Source organism: Anopheles coustani, chromosome 2 (assembly GCF_943734705.1).
Source record: "Anopheles coustani chromosome 2, idAnoCousDA_361_x.2, whole genome shotgun sequence".
Taxonomy (NCBI): Eukaryota; Metazoa; Arthropoda; class Insecta; order Diptera; family Culicidae; genus Anopheles; species Anopheles coustani.
Genome location: NC_071289.1, coordinates 16,103,350 through 16,124,049, shown reverse-complemented (window position 1 = coordinate 16,124,049; position 20,700 = coordinate 16,103,350). Strand labels below are relative to the sequence as shown.

The following is a 20,700-nucleotide window of genomic DNA, read 5'->3' as shown; positions in this document are numbered from 1 at the left end:
CACTGTGCTTGGTCACGCCACCAGGTAAAAAGGCTCCTTCAAGAAAACAATCTAAAACGGTATCGTTCCAAACCGTTTTGAGAAACTTACACTAATTAACTGTGCGTTTGAAAACCCACGGCGAGTAGTGAAGGATGTACCTAGCCGCTTCCGGAGAGCTCAAATGAACGCCATTACAACATAACGGCGGAGTTTCGTTTTTTCGTGCCCATTGTTTAGTTTCTCCTGTTAATTATTCGCGTACTATTGCACTATTCACAATGATGTATTTGAATCTTTTCGAATGAAAAAGAGGAAAAACGCATCCTCAAGACGTGGCGAGAAGAATCAATTAGATCATCGTACGATCGCCGGCCCGGAGAAAAGCACAGTGGAAACTGTATGCTACCGTTCGTGGCAGAAATGTTGCGCAGACTGGCAAAACCCTCGGTAGCATTGGCAGACCGAAGAAAAACCACGCGCGTTGCGTACCTGAAGGAAATATCCGTATGTTTAACCTCGCCACTCGACCAAGGTGGTGTATTCAAATTTTGAGCCCCCACCCGTTTCTCGTGGCTAGAAAAGGTCGGGTTATCGGTCAGAGAAATGGTGCCGATGTGGGACAGAAAGAGATACCGGAAGCTTGGGGCCGTTTGGTGCGCCACGAACCTCTTTCCGGGGGTTGCGCCCAACGGCCGTAAAAGCAACGTGCTCGGCAACGTGGTGCAACAATCAACGCTCAACTCGGCCTGCTTGGACTCGGTTGCAGAGTTTGAACTTGCTACGGGCAACGCGAAAGGGGAATGATCGTCGGGTTAGTAATGTTGGTAAGATCGGAACGCACAAGATTTTAACAGTTCTGCTCATAACTCTTTAACTACTCGGGCAGAAAGGCTGAATGCCGCTTCTAAAACGTTGGTAACATATAACGAAGTGAGAAGTTTATTTAAACTCCATTTAATGCTCCATGCATATGGTGGTAAATGATTTTGAAATATTAGTTATTTATGAACTGTTTATGAAAAACAAAAACTAACAGAACAGCGACGTCATGATTCCTTTTTATGATCATTAGTTTTTCCACCCATGTGTATATTTATGGACCTACCTGTATTTATGCTTCTCGACTTCGGCATTACTGGTGGTAATTATTTTCAGCAAACGCGGATCACAAACATGCTGTGCCCCATTACCAAGCTGGCCACCATTGGCAAATCGTGTCTGGGCGTAGTGATCGGTTTTTGTCATGGCGTTGCTCCACAGCTGACGAGCTGCGCACACGCCGGAATACAGAAAGCATAAGTGCTGGATAAACACAGTCCAGCCCAACCGGTCGGGGGGTATTATGTTTTCAACTCAAGCATGATTTGTTGTGCTTCAACGGGGATGACATTGGCCAACCGGCTTCTTTATGCCGTGAAGAGATGAAAAGATGATTCAACGGCATTCGAGATCAGGCTCAGGTGATTTGAGCATGAGCTTTTGCATTGGGTTGAGTAATCGATGATTTGATTCATAAATTGCTCCCCACTAGAAAAAATTTGTTGAGATGCGCTCTTTTCATTGTAGTTGAATTTTTTGCACCATGCACGCCGTAAGTAATTGAATCTCGGGGAGCTTCGCCACTTCGCGCACGCAATAGCTTACGAATTATTGAAAGCAACTACGTAAGACTAGAAATAATTGGATAAAATTACTATTTCAAAATCAAAAGAGCCCCTGTGAGAAGCGGAAGATTGAAACAGAGGAGAGCTTTTCCGAAGATGGAAGTTATATCAGCGGGTTTTATCGGTCAGCATGGAAGTGTTTATCGTGCCGATCGAATGTCGGACCGGAAATCGGAAACAATCCACAGAAAAGCGGAAAGCAAGGCGCTTACGTCTACCACAACATTTGTGTAACGTCGCTTTGCTGTTTTCTCGCTTAGTCTTTCCAAACAGAAAGCACGTGATTAACTTCATCGTTCCTCTTCAAAGGTAACCTTTCATAAGTATTTACTCCATTAGTCTCAACCTTGACAAATGTACTTAAGTTTGTGGAAGCAATTTCGGAACCATCGGCTTTTGTGTAACTTATTCAATAGAATAGAACGTGTTTGAATGTTGACGAAACAATATTTGATCAGTAGATAATATGATTTGAAGATTAGTTTCATAAATGCTTATTTTCACGAAGCAGGAGGCATTTTTCCATACCAGATAAGAAAAAAAAACTGGAATAAATGTGATTATTTCGTTGCGTTCGATCACGCTTTTGTTCAACGGACCGTAAATTATTAAACATCCGTATCATCCAAACTTCCAACCGCTATCAATCGTGGTACGGACCAAAGTGCACCTTAGCAGGGATTTACACTTTTATTTGTAGGTTAATCAGATGCACCCAGCGCGTTCTTCCATTACATCGGGTTCACCGGGACACAATAGTAAGTATTTCCGTGAACGCGGAAGCGTTGAACCGGCCAGGGAAAGGTGAGCGCGCACCTTCTTGTTCACCGCCTCAAACCAACCCGGATGCACATCATCACCGACCATCGGTGGTCGAAGAGATTAGATCGCTCAAATAAGACTGCGCATTGTTTTTCTCCCTACAATCGTTATCGCAAAGTTGCATGCTGCAAACGAGCGGATGATTGACTTGTGGTCAGATTGCGAGATAGTTGGCGCCCTGTGGGTTGGTTGGTCAGAGAGGGCAACAGCTCATTAGACAAGAACATTATTGTCGCCCATTAGATACTCCTACGTTTTATGCGTACCGGCTTTGGGTAGAAAAATAGTGAAAATAGAAAAACGTAAATATGGTTCTTCTATTCGATCGTTCGTACGATCAACTATCGGAGAGCTAATGTATTTCTTATGATCCCATGGGGGTTGCTCAAGTTTACACTTGCAAATTATTTGTAAGGGAAAACTATATTTCCCAGAGAATGTCTAATATGATTTTGGTAGAGGTTAACATTAAGTAACGTGATAGAAGAATATTAGAGTGCTTATGAAAAATATGTCTTTTATTAGATTACTTATTGTATGTGTCTTGCAATTTTTGTTGTTTCATTATTCTTGGTTTAGTGCTTTATTGTAAGTTGCGGTCGATTAGCGATTGGTTTGTTTTTCACTTTTTATCCCGATAAGCTGCCTGCCCTTGTATTTTACTATGAAGTGGGCAAATTGAAAAAAAATGTCTTTAACTAGCAAAGGAACGCTTTAAGATAAACTAAAGACCACCGTTTCGAGACCAACGATGATAATAGGTGGATGTTACACCAAGCAAAAGTCAAAACCATTAGAAAAATGAATGATGGTGAAATCGTCTTATTCTACTGCGACAATGAGAAAAAATGCGATTTTAAGATGGTAAGTAACTATCGGTAGAGGAACATTTACAATTAATCAACAATTTTCCAGCCTTATCATCGATCCTGACTTTATGAGCTTCTTTCTTCCACCGCTTCATTATTTGTAAAGTAATGTCTTTCAAACGTTTCGAAAGCGGCACACCGAGTGGCACCATTACAGATCTCAAACTTATACATACACACACACATACGCACACATACAGACATTCACGCATGCACGGATTTGCATTCAAGAGTATCACAAACAACATTCATGCCACATGCCCTGGGTCCCTCCTAAAGCCTCGCTTGCGTTGTCGCTTGAGAGCCTTCCCTTGAAGGGGATCCCGATTCCGGTATCAGTTCTTCGAGGGCCCATTTTGGTTTGGTTTAATTTTCTCGTACAGAAAGTCCTGCATCATGCTGCGGCCGGGAGTGCGCAGTTTTTTCTGCACGAAATGGAACTGATCCCGGGCGAACTCGTACAGCTCATTCTCCATCTGCCAGATGGTGGACTCCTTGATCTTGGCCACCGTTTCAAGGGCTGGTTCGACCTTCGATTTCGTTTTGCGCAGGTGCGATTTGTTGGACTTCTGGAAGTGGGCAACGGCTCCACGGTACAACCGTGGGAGTGACAGCTCCAGTAGCTCGATGAACTCGTCCATTTCCTCCGTCAGCCCGACCAGGAAGTACTCGTTGACGAGATTCCGTTTGGCCTGCTCGAGTGCCCAGCTGCTGCCGGGCTTCCAGCATTCGGCGTGATGTCCGCAGAAGAACGGGATTTGTAGCCACATGTTCGTCGGATCGCAGTCGGGTTTCTGGCGGGAAACGCACTCGTCGAATGTCATCGTATCGCCGGCCCGATGCCGCACCAGGTACGGCCGATAGTCGTCACCGTAACGCAGGAAGTAGTAGTACGAAACCAGCCGATCCAGCGGTTGCCGGATTAGGTTTATATACAGCGGTTTCGATGGCATACCGAATCTGAAAAGAACAGTACGAGGGTTGGTATGATAACCATGTAGTTTTTTGCATGGCGCTAGAAAAAGCAGCTTACTTTGAGAAATCTAAGAAAGCCATGTGTCCATGGTAGAAGGCAGGTTTCATACTATCCCACGCGGTAATGTTGCGCACAAACTTGAGCTGGGTTGGGGAGGAAAAGCAAAGGACAGGTTAAAGTAGGCAGCGGCGTCGTTATAAGCATTCAAGGCACGCTTCGGTGTTTTCGCATTCGCCACCCTTACCTGATTCGGTAGCGATAGTACGTGCATGTTGGCGGTAATGTTAATGTGCAGTACGTGGAATGCATTTTTCTTGCACAGATCGTACGTTAGGTTGACGAAGCTAGTGCTGCCCGTTTTCGGTACCCGGTTGTAGATTATCACAAACTTTTCATCGAAGTTTCGGTAGGTCGTCTGATCATCCACTTTGCCGGTGGAGGTTTGCCAATGATTTACGCTGCTATGTATCAGGTGCTCATCGTTGCCTGCAATTCCGAGCGTTAGAAAATCACAAAGATAACCTCGATTGATAGTGTTACATGTTTTTGACCGTTGGCCCACATACTTACCATCGCCGATATGTACCGCAAGCTTATCAGCGAGAATAACCTTTGTCGAGAACCAATGGTACAGTAAAATGAACACAAAGCCGGCGGTGATCAACGTTAGCAGGAAAAAGTATTTGGTTGTAATCATTTCCGTTCTTATCGGATGCTGTTGGCGCCCACTTTCCTCCGAGCTGCCGCGCCCCGTACCCGTGTTGAGGAGGCGACCGCAGGATGTTTCGCTGGTGCCGTTGCCAATTCGACACCAGACCTAAAAGTATTATTCGTCCGTACTTCACTTTAGTTACACGCTTTCAGTTTCCAGACACATCTTTCAGCGCACAACTCCGGAGCACGAAGGGGACTGGACTTTTTCTATTACATCCGCCTCGTTATGTTTTCGACATGATACGGATATTTTTTCTTCTCCCTTCTTCTTCTTCTTCTTTCGCTATGCGAGTCGGGGTATATCCTCCTACGCTAAGTCGAACGTTTGTTCCCTTACTCGTAATCAGAGGCGTACCGACTCTGTCCGAACTCCTATGAAGGGGCTCGTCCTTTAGGACCGGCTAATAATAGCCATATGTCCACCCGCCGGCCACGGGAGGGATAATTCCTTCCGTTGTCAGGACACAAGAACTCGTGGTCCGCTTGATTGACTCAAACAGAACGAGATGTGCGGCAGCTAGGATTTTTCTGACCTGAGCTCCAGCTCGGGGTGACCACGCGGTCGTGCCGTAACCTTACTTTTCCGCTAACCCTTTCAGGAAACTTATGCACTGCTAACATCCGCTCTGATGCACCACCGAACTAGAACTCGTCTTCTCCCTTCTCCTTCTTGTTGCTGTTTGCAGTGTGGTCTGTATATGTTTGCACAGTTTGACAGCGAGTAGTGTTTATCTTTTGTCCACGATCTGTGGAAGAGAGAGGTTTATACATATGCTTAAAAGAGCAAAAGGTGATTGAAATATTTTTGACAGTTAGCAAAACAAACATTTATTGATATAAAAATGTGATCCATAAATTCTTTGAATTTGTAATAACTCCCATAAATTTTCAATGCACACTTTACGTTGGGTGATCGGATAAACTTGCGGCAACTTTGTTTGAAAACATCTCCTCACTTTTGAACTGTCAAAATACTGGACAAGCAGAAAAGAGCATGCATCAACCTCAAAACCTCACCAACCTTGGTGAAAACTCTTGACTACTGCAAGCAGCATCATTCTAAAGATTGTCCATCTCTTTGTGATCGCATTTTCCGACTTTTAATCCCCACATATTGCCATCAATTGGTAAGTGAGCTCTTCCTTCTTAGTCAGTTCAACATTTTAATCTTTGACTCTTTCATTGTAAAGCTATCTAGGGAAGGCATCATTGGGATTTAAAGGTGCCATTCCGGACACTACCTAACCTTGAAAAAAGCTGCGAGAAAAACAGCGGTCCGTTCACCGCATCTAGTCAAGTGTTTTTCCTCCATCTGCCTCACAGAATACCCGAACGAAGCAAGTCCACCAGCATGGCCACCGTAATACGCCTGAAGAGAAGAGTTGATGAAGATCCGTTGAACGCGTTCGTGCTGAACTGTAAACGGCAACGAGTGGAAGGTTCTACGGTGGATCAGGAATCGAATGCAACCGCGGAGGAAGGTTCATCGACTATTCTGAAGTTTGCAGGCACATTCACAAAGGTATGCGCAAACCGTTCTGTGGCTGTGTTTTCATTTTGATTTTAGTAATTTCTTACTTGATATGATTCTCTTCGTTGCAGGCGGAAGGAATCGCATCGCACCTACAAAACATTCACAAAGATCAAGCAAAGGATGCGGTTTCGCGTGTGCATCGACCGAACATTACGCCCCGCAATCGGCTGGCTACGAAGCAGAACGCACAAAACAGTCGATTCAAAATCGTCAACTGCACCCGCTCGATCACGAATGCTGAGAACGAACTGACCGAAACGGCCATCCCAACCACGATCGTCGACGTCGAGCGGGACGATGTCGGGCTGGAGGAGGTCGTAGTTACAGCCGGCACCGAGTCAGAGCAGCAAGCATTGATCACACCAGCTGCGCCACAACCCGCCTCGATGGTCAACAGGCAGGCCGCACAAGAACAGCCACAAGAGCCGTTTGGAGAAGGACAGTATTCGTATGAAAACGGTGTGCATTACGTGTACGATCTGTACGTGGCGGACACGAGCCAGAATGTCACGCACATTCCCTACTTCAGCGGCAATCTGGACGAGCTCAGGTTGGTGCTGATAGAGGACGCCTACTTTGCGTTCTATTCGTTCATTTGAATGGTTGCATGCCCATCCGGGCAGGCCGGCTAGACGAGAAGGGGTGGAGGGATTCCCATGCTTGCCTGGGAATCATCGCCATCCGTAGAACAACATACACAAATTTTGTCATTTTGCCCCACTGAATCATATTAGCATTTAAGGTAGAACAAAACAGTAAACTCTCTTATATACGATAAAATATAACCTGAAGCGACGTACTGCGGTACATCTGTTTCGCCTGTATGGTGAATCAGTTTTCCGTTTGCTTTCCCAGTAACAGCTCTGTGTGTGGTTTGATTCATTTCTGGGTTCTGTTTTTGTTACAACAAAGTTTTTGTTTTTCCGGGGCGGTTCTTCACCCTTTTCTCGCTGCCGACCGCGTATGTGTTTGCTCCTATGGCGTTAGTTCGCAGCTTAATCGCTCGCATAACTCGCGTGATTCATTTCAGCATCATGGCATGTGACGACCCACTGTACTCGTCGCACCGTGGCCTCGATTCGGACGATTCGAGCGATGCCGATTCGGAGGACTCGAACGCGGAGGACAACTGGCGGAACGACTATCCGGATGAGGAAAATCCCGCAGACGACCAGAGCATCGGAGAGGACGATATGCTGCGGGCGGTCGAAGAACTCGATTTGGGTAGGTTTAGGCGGGGTGGGATTTGGTCCACTTACACCACGCGAATGCGATAGTACAACACGGATGCGACTGTACTTCCAGATGGTGAGCGAGAGCTTTCGTCAGACGATGATTATGTACGATACGACGTGGATGGCGAGGAGAACGGGTTTGCCTATCCGCGGGACGATGGAGTTCTCTACACGGACGAGGAGGAAGACTCGGACAGTGACGCGGAGGGCGTGGATCGGGAGGATGTGCGCCGGTACGGTACGGCGTACGCCCGGTATAAGGCGCGCATTCTTCGCGAGGATGCCCGTGGCGTTGATGGAAGCAGTACCTCCAGCTCGGAAGAAAACTTTGATCTTTATGACTAAAATCGTCAACAGGATTCTTACAAATAAACTATCAAAACCTGTGAAATCTTCTTCTTCTTACTTCTTTTAGGGCAGGGTCCCGGTCTCAGTTGGGATTCGAATCCACTAATTGACTTGCATTAAATAGCAACAAATAAATATATGATTTATCTGAAATCGGGTTTGGCTTTTGTGCCGAATATAGATTGGCTTCAAACACTTGCGCGCATAACGTCCTCGTTAGCGTTCATACACGTTACCACAAAGGTCCTCAGTTCGATCCCCTCACTGGAACGACACTGAGGTGCTTCTTTTCTCTAATTCCTTGACTTTCCTGGGCAGGCGCATTTAATGTGTCTGTGTTACGAATAGTGTCAAAGGTAGATTAAATTACTCCAAACTTCCATTGTAGATTGGAAATTAATTTCAATCCGTGATTCTAAATTTGGGGACAAACTTTTTTCTTTTTGTCCGTCAGCTCAATGTTGTTTTGACGTCATGCCAGATGATCTAAAAATAGATTCCGTCACTCATACAAACACAACATTTGACCAAACTTTTATTGGGATTTGAGAGCGTCTTGGGAACCATAACGAAATAACTCTCTCTGGTGAGTGCGTGCCCGTGTGATTGTTTCGTTCGGGCACGTTCGTTGGTTCGAATCCCGGTGCAAAGGAATATGGAAAGTAGTTTAATCCACAACTCTCTTTACTCTTTCCTCCCTTGTTTTCCCCTTGCTAAATTAGTGTTCAACTTTAATCGTTCCATGATTTCAGTTGGTCAAAGGCAAGGTAAAGAAAAGTCGAGTTCCACGCAGAACAGATGGTTTTCTCTATATCTGTCTTCCGCAATCATGGCTCGGCTACATTTTTTTCGTAGCCCTGCAAAGCCTCTTTTTGGTGGCTTCCGCTATCGATGTCGGCATGATGTAATTTGGACTACGAGCAGTGAACTTTTATTGCACTGTTCACAGGCAATTTAAATTTTACGCTGTAATTGTCACGTCTAAGGTATTAATAAACCTTCAAATTTTCCATTCTTACTAAAAGTTTGTTGATCAATGCTTAATGGTTAGGAGATTGGAGACAACCTATTTTAGAGTCTTTTTTCTTACTTCAGTTTTGTTTTGATGCCAAAGCAGATAATCTAAAAATAGATTCCGCCACTCGTGCAAACGTTTTATTGGGATTTGAGAGCGTCCCGGCATCAATGACAAAACAGCTCTCTCAGCAGAGCGCGTGCGTTCGTAGATGTTTCTTTCGAGCCGTTCGCTGGTTCGAAACCCAGGGTAGGATTGTGAAAAGTTTTATCAGAGTTCCTTTTCGCTTTTCCCTGCCTCTCCTGGTATCCTTGCTAAATATCGTGTTCAATTTTAATCATTCCATGATTTCAGTTGGTCAACGGCAAGGTAAAGAAAAGTCGAATTCCACGCGGGCAGATGTTTCTACCAAATCTGACTCGCACTATATACCAAGACAAATCACTAGACTACATTTTTTCTCCTCCCAGCAAAGTTTTTTTTTGTTGCTGCCGCCATCGATGTCGGAACGGATTAATTTGAACGACGAACAGTGGACTTTCTATCATTAGTATCCTTGACTTCCACTGAGAAAAAAGATCTAGCATACCGTAAAATAATGTTTCCACCAAATCTGACTCCAGTACTACAACAGCATAAGTCACTCAACCACATTTCTTCAACCCCAGCACCTTGTTTTTTTTTGTTTGATAAAACCGATATCTTGATATTTTGGAAAACTTTCAAATAAAGATTTTAAAACAATGGCCAGCTACAATTGAACGCCATCGATCATCGTAGGCAGAGCAGAGTTCCTGCAGGGGAAAATGCATTAGACGAAGGTACGTTCATTCATTGCTAAAAGGGGAAAGAACGGAGTAGCCATGAGAAGAAAATATGATTTGCTTCAAAAGGCGGTTTTTGGAGGGGCATGCTAGCGCATGCGCATTTTCCAAAAGACAAACCACGTCGCTGGAAAATGGAAAATCCTACCTGTTGCACATCCCGCCATATCTCTCACGGTGGAACACTATGCAAAGAAAAAAAGAAACCGGCTGGTTAGACATTATTCAGAGTAGAATTTATTTATTCCTTCCTTTTCTTGCTTTCATTTCAATCTCCGAGAAATTGGTACTCGCCATCGAGTGCCCGAGTGGAATTGGATACGGTTAATGTATGGTTTGCTGCTACTAGCAGCTCTGCAAGGGACAATTTTTATCGATTAACATGCAGCTGATATTGCGGGCGTTAGATTCTACCATTTCTATTCCCCTCCGTTTTCTATGGCTTTTCTCGCAAGAACGAATGCTTAGTGTCTTGATGATGGCATTTGTAGATGTTCCGACATTATTTAAGTTAACCAGTTTTAAATCTATTTCTCCTTTAGTGGATCTCTCGCAACTCACTTCTTCGTTTCCTTCTTTTCCATCACTTTCTCCTCCTATTACCGGCATAATGCTTGGTTTATTCGCTTGCACAATTACTAGTGTTCAATAAATAATTTATTGTCATTTGCTTCTAAGGTTGCTTTTAATTGGGTTTACAGCTTATTCTTAGCACACACCGTACCCAACTTTCCGGCCTCCCTGCCTTGCTTATTACAGTAGTTTCTCTTAAATTTTACTTTACACCGTTAGCATTTTCAGTTTTCTTTTGCTTCCTACGAACGACAAGAGTTTTCCACATACTTTTGCGTGAAAGGAAAGATTAATTTTTCTTTGAAAAAAAAAAAAAACGATTCTCTGAAGTAGGAGTTTCAACGTCCAACTATTTGAAGTTTCTGGTAGGATAGGGTAGGATTAAAACTACACACGTCTGTAACTGTTATTGAAATTCACCGTTTGAGATGCGTCGCAATCGAACCGATTGACCTATTATGCTGTTCTAATCATATCATGTCTTGTGGAAAAGATCGTTCCCTTTTTCGCGGTATTTACGGTTCGCGATATAGTATATGTTTCCATTTATTTGCCCGCCCGCTTACAGGTTATAGGTTAGTGCCCAGTTGAATTTGTCCTTTTATGCATGCGAAAGTCGGAGCTAAGTGGTTGCATTCGAGCTTACATATTAACGTCCTACCGATTGTTAGATTACTATAGTTACGGGTACGAGTACAGTTTCTACCGTTACTAATTTAGTACGCTGAACTACGACACGATTATGTGTATTTTGATATTGGTTTTGCTGGATGTTGGTTTGGAACTCGCCCCAAATCGTACAATATTATCCTTCGCGCCACCTCGAGCGCTAATCACATCCTGCTTCCCTTTGCAGGCGCTCTTCCCCTTTACACTTAGTGTCTAGAAAACTGTATACAGTATGTGTTCCATGATGGCCGTACGCTTCGATTGGCTTCCAATTGCCTGCTTACTACTTTTACTTGCAATGGGAGGAGATGATATTGTGGAATTAAGGGGAAAAACACGGAATGCGAACCATTTACGCCATCCTTCGTTCTTTTTACTACGTTTTAAACCAGACTTTTCAATCACGTATGCGTATCGCTTAATAGAAAACGTAAACTAAGCGGGAGGGCGCGTAAGGCTAAAGCGAATAAATCTATCTTTACATAAAATTTAAAATAAAAAAAAACGATACACAGAACATAACTTGCCTAGTTAAACCTAGTGTGGTCTAGTGGTGGTTGTTTTTTTTAAAGAGAAATAAAGTAAAAAAAACGATAAACACTTTGGTAAACTCAGTTTTTGTTTTGTTGGCCCGTTTCTCGTGCAGTGGAACAAGAAAAACCGGAAAAGGAACAACATCGCCACATGCGAACACGTGGAGCAACGAGAATCTAGTAGGTTATGGAAAACACATCACCATCTTAGGGCAACATTCAAACAGATTTTAATGATCTTTGATCATTCACGGAGAGGGGAAATGTGTTTCATTCTTGTGGAGCTTGGTTTTGTTTTTAAATGCATACAACATATTGACCGTGGCAAAATAACGTTAAAGCGACCAGTTTTCGCCCTTTCAGCCTTCTATCGATATAAATGCCAATGTAGGTTCTGTGAAATGTTTTCGCGATCCAAGTGTTTCTTCACGCTTTCTTCGGCTGCTGTAAGATTCTCTTCCTCTCTTGGCCATCCGTTCGCACGAGATAAGCTTAAACGTATACATTTCAGTGTATGTGCACCGAGCACCGCAGCCTTTTAGACGGATGTTTCCGTCGCTCGATTGACTGCGACCGCCACGGCTGGACTAGTTGCTCCACCGGTCGCCGACCGACTAGGGGAAGCGGATGCACTGCGCCCACCACCGCTACCACCGGTTCCACCGATCGCCGAAGAGCCGGCCGCGGCCGTCGCTGCCTTGCAGTAGAACTTCTTGTGCGCAATGTACGTGTTGGTGTAGTTGAAGGTGATGTTGCACGTGTCGCAGTACTTGGGCCCGGGCGGGAGTGTTTGCAGGGTGATCGGTTCGCTGGTCGGCGGTGAGGGCGTTTTCAGCGAGAGAAGCGGAGACGGTGACGAACGGTTGGTGGCGGGATGAGATTTCGGTTTCAGATTCAAGGAAACGCCGACCGGCGTCGTCGATGATGTTGCCGGTGCTGGTGGTGGTGGAGGTGGTGGGGGTGTAGGAGTACTGATGGTGGCGGGTGGTGAGTGCAGCGAGGGCATGTGCGGATCGATGGTTTCGGTTTTGATGGCCATCGGTGGTCCTTCCGCCAACGGCGGTTCCTCCATCACGACGTCCACGTTAATGTCGATCGTGTCCTGCTCGTCACATCCGCCGCCGCCGACGGTAGGTTCATCTTCCGGTTCCGTTTTGATGTGACTAAATCAAACAAGAACAAAAAAAAGAACGGTTAATGAAAGCCTTATTTGATGCTTCTTGTTCTTCTTATTTGGCGTAACGAGCGCATCTTCGGTCATGCCTGCCACATGTCTGGCTTACTAGACGTTTACCCTTTCTGTACGAAGACAATCAATCCTCCCGTATAGGGGAGGGTTCCGGTTGGGATTCGAACCCACGCCGTTGAGGTGGCGAGAGCACAAGCGCTCAAGGGCTCTCAAGGGCAAGGGCCGATTTGCTGACCGGCGTTTGGCTTTTGCGGACTCCCCATATACTAAGGGATATGAATTTATGAATTTTTCAACTTAAAATTTATTTCAGATAAACTATTCAGTTGTTTTCGAGATATTTTTCTGATTTTAAGAAAACTGTTTCAATTTAGTAGGACGGACTCGCAAAGGAAGAACTTGTACGTGATTGTCTTCTTGCGAACAATATCTTACCTATTGCCCACGCTCAGTCCGGGAGTACTAGGAACCGATGGTCTCTGAATATTTCCGCCCATTTCTATCGTGCCTCCGGTAGTGCCATTGTACAGCAGTGATTCACCTCCTTCGCCGATCAGCGGAGATCCGCCGGTGGAAGGCCGTTCTCGTCCATGTACGTGCTTGATATGTTTAGCCTAATGAACAAAATTGGCAGAAATGGTTTAATTATTTTCCTATTCTCTCTTTCGCCGTACAAAAACACCACACACGTACCACATTGATCCGGTAGCTCGAACTGTACGGGCAGAACTCGCAGTGATGCCGCATCTGTACCCCGCCCGTGGCTCCATTTCCACCACCATTCGGTGGCGAAGTGCGTGGCCCCGACGAACCGGCATCGTGCACTGCTGCGCTCGACTGTTGGTCGAGAAACTTTTGCGACGACGCCATTGCCGCGGCGGCAGCGGCCATCGCAGCTGCGTTCTGTGCCCCGGCCGGTGGGATTTCAATTCCATCCTCCTCCAGGATGCAGGTGATGTAATTTTCCTCATTGAACTCGTTCGTTTTTTTATCGAAATGCATCCGGATGTGGGTACGCATGCCACTGGAAAAGTGAAATAGGAGGAAACGAAAGTTAAATGACAAATGGCTCATACAAGTTTAAGGGCTAGAGGAGAAAACATACCGAAGGGTGTTTCCTTTGTAACGGCAGATCGTGCACCGGAACGCCTTAACGCCACCGTGCGTGTCCATGTGCCGGCGGGCTTCAGTGGAGTTCGGGCTGATAGCTTCACAGATCGGACACTTGTACGCACCGTGGCCAGCGACCGTGCACGGTTGACCCGGTTCGTGCATACTCTTGCACTTGGAGCAACGCTCTTTGTGTGGCGTTGGTGCGACCACACTTGTCGGAATGGAATTCTGGAAGGGAAAGGTTCTTGTTTATCGGATCATACGGAACACGTGCGTCTTGGTGTTCAACTCACCACTGGCATTGAGGCGTCGATCCGCTTCGGACAGTAGTACATCTGGTGCGCGGTGAGATTGTCCAGCGAGGTGAACTTGATGCCACAGGCGGCACATATCAGTTGCTGGTACGCAACGGGTCCACCAACAACGCCGACGGTATTGCGAGCTGCGGGACCACCGGACGACACCGCCCCGGCCGGACTAGCCCCTGGGGCTGTGCTCGCGGTATGCGCTTGCGGAGAGATCGGTGGACTGATCTTCGGATGGTCTCCGTCGTCCTGATTGCGCGCCGAACAGTAGTGCTTCTTGTGTGCCAGATAGTTCTCGTACTTGCAGAACACGATGTTGCACTCCTTGCACTTCGAGTCACCCTGCTTGACGAAGATCTGTGGCGTGGGACCGGAGAGCACACCGGCCGCCGCACCTACACCGGCCCCGGTGGTAGCACCCGTCGGGGAGATACTGTTCAGGAGGGGGGATATCTGAGGTTTCGTCAGTGTTTCGCCCGGTGGAACGGCGGATGCCGCCGAACCGGGTGTGGACGATAGGCGTAGGGCGAGTTCGACGCTCTGCTTCGTCAGGAGCGTGTGTGAGTTGGGAAGGATGTTGAGGTTAAGATTGACGCCCGGATCGGCTCCGACGGCCGACAATCGAAGGGCAATGTCGGCTGGAAGCAGTGGCCGCATCAGCTGCTGCTGGAGGGTGAGTGGAGACAGGGACAGTGCACTTCCACCCAGGGCGGCATGCTGTCCTGCGACAGCTGCGGCTGCAATGGCGGCGGCCGCTGCATTTGCGTGTGCCCCAGCAGCAGTAGAACCTCCTCCTCCGCGTGGACTATTCGAGCGGCGCTTGGGCGAAGGAGTCAGCGGTGGGCTACCGGGGAGTGATGGGGCGCAAACGATTTGTTCCGGGGTGAGCGAGTCACCGCTTACGGAGAGATTTTCCTTGCCCTCCATCAGACTGTCAAAGTCGAGGCGCTGGTCCAGCGATACGGCTGAGGACAACGATAGGGATCGCTCACGAAGACCTAACGCACCGGGAGAGAGCCGCCTTACGGACAAATCTAGAGGAGTTGACCCAGTCGATTCCCTGTAAAAGAAAAAAAGATCGGTATAAACAACATCCGGATATAAACCCTTCCACTGTGCTTCGTTTCGAACACCTACTTGTTAGCAGTATTGTCACGCTTATTGATTGCCTTCAGGACTTCTCCGGTGGACGATGGGCCAACCCCGCCGCCGCTGGTACTATGAGAACTGTTTTCATTCGATATGTTGGGCGTTGGGCCGCGCGATTGTTGTTGGTTATTGTTTCCTCCGGTCGATCGCGAGCTACCCGACGACTGTTGTTGCTGCTGCTGCTGCTGGTGTGGTTGAGGATGCTGACCAGGCACCCCTCCTCCAAGCCCCTCGAGACCGGTAGAACCGACGGCGGCCGCCATCGTAACCGCCTGAACGTGTGCCAATGACATCGCGATCGGCTGCAGTGCTCCGTTCTGCAGGATGAAACAGGCCGACTCTGGATTGGCGATCCCCGGGGCAAGCGATGATCTGTAGCGAGAAAGGAACGGAGATTTTCGATTGAATAAAGGCTGCCTCAAGGCGTAAAATAGGTGTCAATGGCACGGGAAAGCTACTTACAGCAGTACCGGTATGACGCTAGCACCTCGGATCAGTGAGTATGGTACCACGATGATGGGATTGGTGGGAAGGGCCAGGAACGCCTGCTGGGGAGCGGACCCCGGTGGTGTTTTCGGCACATCCGGTGGACTCTGCGAACCGGATTTTTGGCCAGCCGACGGCTTCGGAGTAGAGTTGTTCGACTGGTGCCTGGAGGTGGAATAAAATGGAGGAGTTGGTTAGTGGTAGAGTTTCTACACTTTTGCATCAATAATCTCTTTTTTCCTCCAACCAGAAACCTACACGATATTTCTAACATACAATAATCTATCTTTTCCATCATTTGTATCATAAAGTTTAATTGTTACGTTACTTTTCTGTAGTATTTAACAAAAAAAATCTCTAATAACGCTTGAAAAGGCGATGGGAATACCTTTGCGGTGTATGAAACACGCGGTATTAAAGAATTAGTACAAATGCATCCGCGCACTGTTGGTTGCATACCTTACGGGGCTAATTTCAAACTTGCACTAAAACCGTTCAAGATACGTGTACGAAAATAATAACAAGTTATCCCACAAACGTTGATACGAAATATTTTTTTTTAGGCTTAGTTTCGTAGAAGTAGTTTTTTTTTAATGTTATGTCGGAAGGAGATGGACGTACAGTAGGTGCGAACATGAGGTATAAACGATATGGCAGAGGAAATCCGCAATACGCGAAAATTCGATATACGCTACTGCGTTCGGTCCCAAATATTCGCGTACTGCGGGGACCAACTGTATTTCATATTGAAGGGTTGACACTGAGAGGAAACCGCTTATTTAACATATCTTCTATACAATTCATTTATAAGTGTTCTATTTCTTCTCATTTCGTTTCTGAGTGGCCATTTTATTATTGTATGCCATATTAATCGCTTCAAGATTATACAGCTTAATGAAACCCGAACTGTATAAACGATATGGCAGAGGAAATGCGGAATACGCTTTAACTCGATATATGCTACAGCGTTCGGCCCCAATCATTAGCGTACTGCGAGGACCTACAGTATGTGTGTGCTGTTGAAGTGCTATGTGAAATGATTATTAACCCTTTTTCCATAAATTAAGCTTTTAAACTCGTCAAAAGGACGTGATTGATGTTATCCTAAGAAACTGTGAATCCTAATGAGGATCATGAGTTCTCTCTTTAATTCTTACCGATGCCGGAATTTCCAACTTACCCTTCACGGTGACGCGAACTGCAGTAATGTTGTTTATGAGCGCGATAGGTCTTGGTGCTAGAAAATCGAATATCACAATCGGAGCAGTACCGATCCACTTGCGCCACCGGCACCTGTTGCTGCTGTGGCTGCTGCTGTGATGACTGTTGCTGTTGCTGCTGCTGCTGTTGTTGCTGGTGTTGTTGGTGAAGTACGGCGGCGGCTGCAGCAACGGCTTGCGCCTGGATGAGCTGTAGTTGCTGTTGTTGTTGCTGCTGCTGATGGTGGTGGTGTCCGGCGAGGTCGTCACCGTTGACGAGAGCGGCCGCGACCGGCGAAGGGCTGGGGGATGACTGATGCATGCGCATGTGTCGGTTCAGCGACACCTTCTTGTCGGCGCTGTACGAACATTGCGAGCAGGCGTACTGCTTTCCCGTCTTGGCCGCCTTTGCCGGCGGTTCCCCGGACGCTCCTTCCGCTCCACCCGGGTGGGCATTTTTACCACTCCCAGCGGCCGCCGATCCGCTACCACTGCTCGTCACCGAACTCACTGAACCCGCTCCACCACCACCACCACCACCGCCGCCACCACCTCCTCCGTCGTCCGCGTCCTTCCGATGGGAACAGTAGTAGGTCTGATGCGCTTCGAGCGTCGACGCCGAGGAAAATCGAATCCCGCACGGTCCGCAGATGTACATCGGCAGTCGGGGTGGCAGCTCGACGGGCAGTGCGATGGCATCGGGGACCTTGCCGAGCGACCCCGTCGGGGGTTGCTTGCGGGAAAGTAGCGCCGTCGGTGCGGACGCCGATGGTGACACCGTCGGCGGATGGCCAATAACCGCCATGCTGAGAACGTGATGCTGCTGCTGTTGTAGCGCTTGGTGCTGGTGTTGGTGCTGAGATTGCTTCTCCTCGTAGGCGGCCTCGCTGCTGGCGCCAATGTTCTTGAGATCCTTCGCGTCCGGATTGGCGGCCGGATCGGACGCCAGCGCTACATTGAGCCGAAGCATCGGGAGCGGGGTTGGCGACGGCGTTGTTGGGCCCCGGGACGAGGACCCGGATGACGGTGGTCGCAGTTCCCCCGCCGGTCGCTTATAATCGCCGAACCCTTCTTCCTCTTCCTGTTGACTGTCGTCTTCCCGGTCGACGTTGGGTTCCAGCTTGATTTCGCGCATTCCGCCAACCATCTCTTCCGAAACCCTCCGACCGGTGGTCAATCCTGCCAGCGGTGGTGGTGGTGGTGGTGGTGATCGCAAACAATTTTCGTCTTCCGCTGTCGCGGACGCCAACGCCGTCGGGGAGGGTGATGTTGTGGTTGCCGGCGATGGGCTTCGGTCTTCCGCTTCCGCGTCTTCCATTGTCGTGGCACCGTTCATGCTGACTTCTTCGTTGGCCATACCGCCCACCCCACCACCACCTCCCGCTGTTGTTGCGTGGCTACTGCTGCTGCTCCGACTGCTGCTCCGACTCCGCACACCTTCCTCCTTGTTGCCTCCTAGGGTGCCACCACCATTATCACTATTGTGCGCTGTCGTATCCGCCGGCATTGGGCCACCATTTTCCTCCGCCACTCCCTGTGTCTGCTGTTGCTGCTGCTGCTGTTCGTCGGCCGCTTCCTCATCTCCGTCTCCTGCAAAAGAGGGAGGGGGATAAAGAGACGTTGTAACGGGAGGCATTCAAAGGCTTTTCGGCGGCGGCTGCTGTTATCGTACGTACGAAGTACATTTGGGGTTTCAATATACACGCGACACATTAATCATCCCAATTCCGCCAAACTGGTCCTCCCCCGGGGTGGGAGAGGGTGGAGGGTACATTACATATTACAGCCCTTTCCCCTCAGGCTCCTTGTTACAACAAAACTCGAAAACCGGGTCGTTGCAGGAAGAGGCGCGGATGAGGACGTCACCATATATCACCGACGAATGGAACACGGATGGTAAAATTAATGTCGTCTTAATCGAAATACCATCTCGAAGGCAACCCCAAACGCGAACAACCATTGAATGGTATGAGTGTGTGTATGTGAATTTGTATTCGCGTGTCGCGTGTGTAATTACCAGGCCGGGGGGGAAAGGAAGGTGCACCACGCAAGCGATAGGAGGTGAGTTCTCCCTTCGCGCTAATGACGACAATCGTACGCTCGCGGAGTGTTAATTGGAGCAGCTTCAGCAGTGTATCCCCCTTTGTGGGTGTTGTACTTCCGAGGGATGAGATTTGATGGCCTTCCATCCATTTTCCCGCCCGGAATCGAGAGGGCCCGGAATCGAACGAAACCGAGCGCGTCAATCGCACCACAAGATGCCGGGAGAATCGAGGCTTTCGAACATATGCTCTTCGGAATTCTCATGCTCCCCAACCTAGGCGGCAGCGAACGATAGCCAGCAAAACGGAACCAACGCCGTCGCCCGAACGACTTGCGGCTTAAAAGACGCGATTAATCAAACATGCAACCGTCCCCGTCCGCGTGTGTGTGTGTGTGTGTGGGGGGGGGGGGGGGGGGGGGGAGAGTGAGGACAGCCGAATGCTGGATGAAAATGCGCGAATCGGATCGCATCGACAGGGGTAATTTATGCTAAATGAGACATTTTACTCAACACGAATAAGGAGCGAACGACATGGGCAAAAAGGGGGGTAGAAGCTGAAGACGTTTTTCTTCTTATTGTTGCGATGGTTGGAATTGCAGAGCGACGGCAGCTGAGGAGTGGGTTTTGGAGGATATGTAGTTTCTTTTCATATGGAGGAAACATGATGACGGTCTGATGGTTGGCTTGTTAACAGAACGTAAAAGAAGAGTCGGTGGAGTTGAGTAAATTGTTGAATCTCAGAAGAGAATCGCAACAATCTGTTCGGTAGGAACATGTCGTTTAATGATTGATTAAAGGAGCTTATATTTTTAACGATAAGCCAAATTTCAATATGTTTTCATTTTATCTTCCATTGTCGCTATATTGGAGCGATGCAGTAGGTAACTTTGTAAGGTTTTTCCAACATAACTATTTTGTTCTTGTTTCATTTTACCGATTCCGACACCATGGGAAAAATAATAGTTTCGGTACCATAAATAATATATTCATAGTATTGGCAACTTACAAATGATGATCATTTTGCCTAAAGATCACTTCATTTGAAGCTATTGCGTGGTTTTACATCAGCTATACAGCGCTATTCATCTATATCTATTAGATACATAAACCGCTAGGAACCTTCCTAAATATACTCACAAACAAAAATTCAAAATACGCACAAAGAAAACTTAAGGGCGTGCCATTTTAAGTTTCAACATGCATGAAACAATGCGCACGCGGTTTAAAGTTAGCGTGGTGTGCTTGTTTAACCACATCATAGTCCTGCCAAGTCGAGAAAATGGCTCAAATAATTGTCACACTGTTTTTTTTTATATTTTTATATAGTTTTTGGTTTTTTAGTATATAGTCTAGAACTCAAGAAAAAAAAAAAATTTCTAAAATATTTTTGGATTTTATTGTTTGAATGATGGTCAGTTTGTATATGTGTTATTTATGATTATGATCAGCAATGTTGA

General features: G+C 47.2%; 3 protein-coding genes across 4 annotated transcripts in view; 1 reads left to right on the top strand and 2 right to left on the bottom strand.

Annotated features, from left to right (window-relative positions):
• Positions 1–2,970: 2,970 nt before the first annotated feature.
• Positions 2,971–5,285, bottom strand: LOC131262688 (heparin sulfate O-sulfotransferase). Its single transcript, XM_058264743.1, has 4 exons — positions 4,884–5,285; positions 4,558–4,799; positions 4,371–4,456; positions 2,971–4,297 (listed from the first exon to the last, which is right to left on the bottom strand). Exons 1-4 carry the CDS (start codon positions 5,008–5,010, stop codon positions 3,673–3,675), a joined length of 1,080 nt encoding a protein of 359 aa, XP_058120726.1. The 5' UTR covers positions 5,011–5,285; the 3' UTR covers positions 2,971–3,672.
• Positions 5,286–6,048: 763 nt separating this feature from the next.
• Positions 6,049–8,178, top strand: LOC131262339 (probable RNA polymerase II nuclear localization protein SLC7A6OS). Of its 2 annotated transcripts, XM_058264316.1 has the most exons (6): positions 6,049–6,154; positions 6,218–6,301; positions 6,351–6,549; positions 6,630–7,111; positions 7,592–7,785; positions 7,867–8,178. In XM_058264316.1, the coding sequence occupies exons 3-6, from the start codon at positions 6,379–6,381 to the stop codon at positions 8,139–8,141; spliced, it is 1,122 nt and encodes a 373-aa protein (XP_058120299.1). In that variant the 5' UTR covers positions 6,049–6,154; positions 6,218–6,301; positions 6,351–6,378; the 3' UTR covers positions 8,142–8,178. The 2 variants fall into 2 exon arrangements, with proteins under 2 accessions (XP_058120299.1, XP_058120300.1); XM_058264317.1 differs by lacking the exon at positions 6,218–6,301 and having other exon boundaries at positions 6,136–6,154.
• A 2,067-nt stretch (positions 8,179–10,245) lies between these two features.
• The window catches only part of LOC131266737 (zinc finger protein ush), a 186,468-nt gene continuing 176,013 nt past the window's right edge, over positions 10,246–20,700 (bottom strand). The window contains exons 2-9 of the mRNA XM_058269353.1: positions 17,181–18,789; positions 15,977–16,165; positions 15,503–15,886; positions 14,354–15,425; positions 14,053–14,288; positions 13,641–13,971; positions 13,383–13,561; positions 10,246–12,921 (exon numbers count right to left, since the gene is read on the bottom strand). Of these exons, the coding sequence (XP_058125336.1) occupies positions 12,297–12,921; positions 13,383–13,561; positions 13,641–13,971; positions 14,053–14,288; positions 14,354–15,425; positions 15,503–15,886; positions 15,977–16,165; positions 17,181–18,706 (4,542 nt within the window). The 5' untranslated portion in view covers positions 18,707–18,789 and the 3' untranslated portion in view covers positions 10,246–12,296. The remainder of the gene's footprint in view (positions 12,922–13,382; positions 13,562–13,640; positions 13,972–14,052; positions 14,289–14,353; positions 15,426–15,502; positions 15,887–15,976; positions 16,166–17,180; positions 18,790–20,700) is intronic.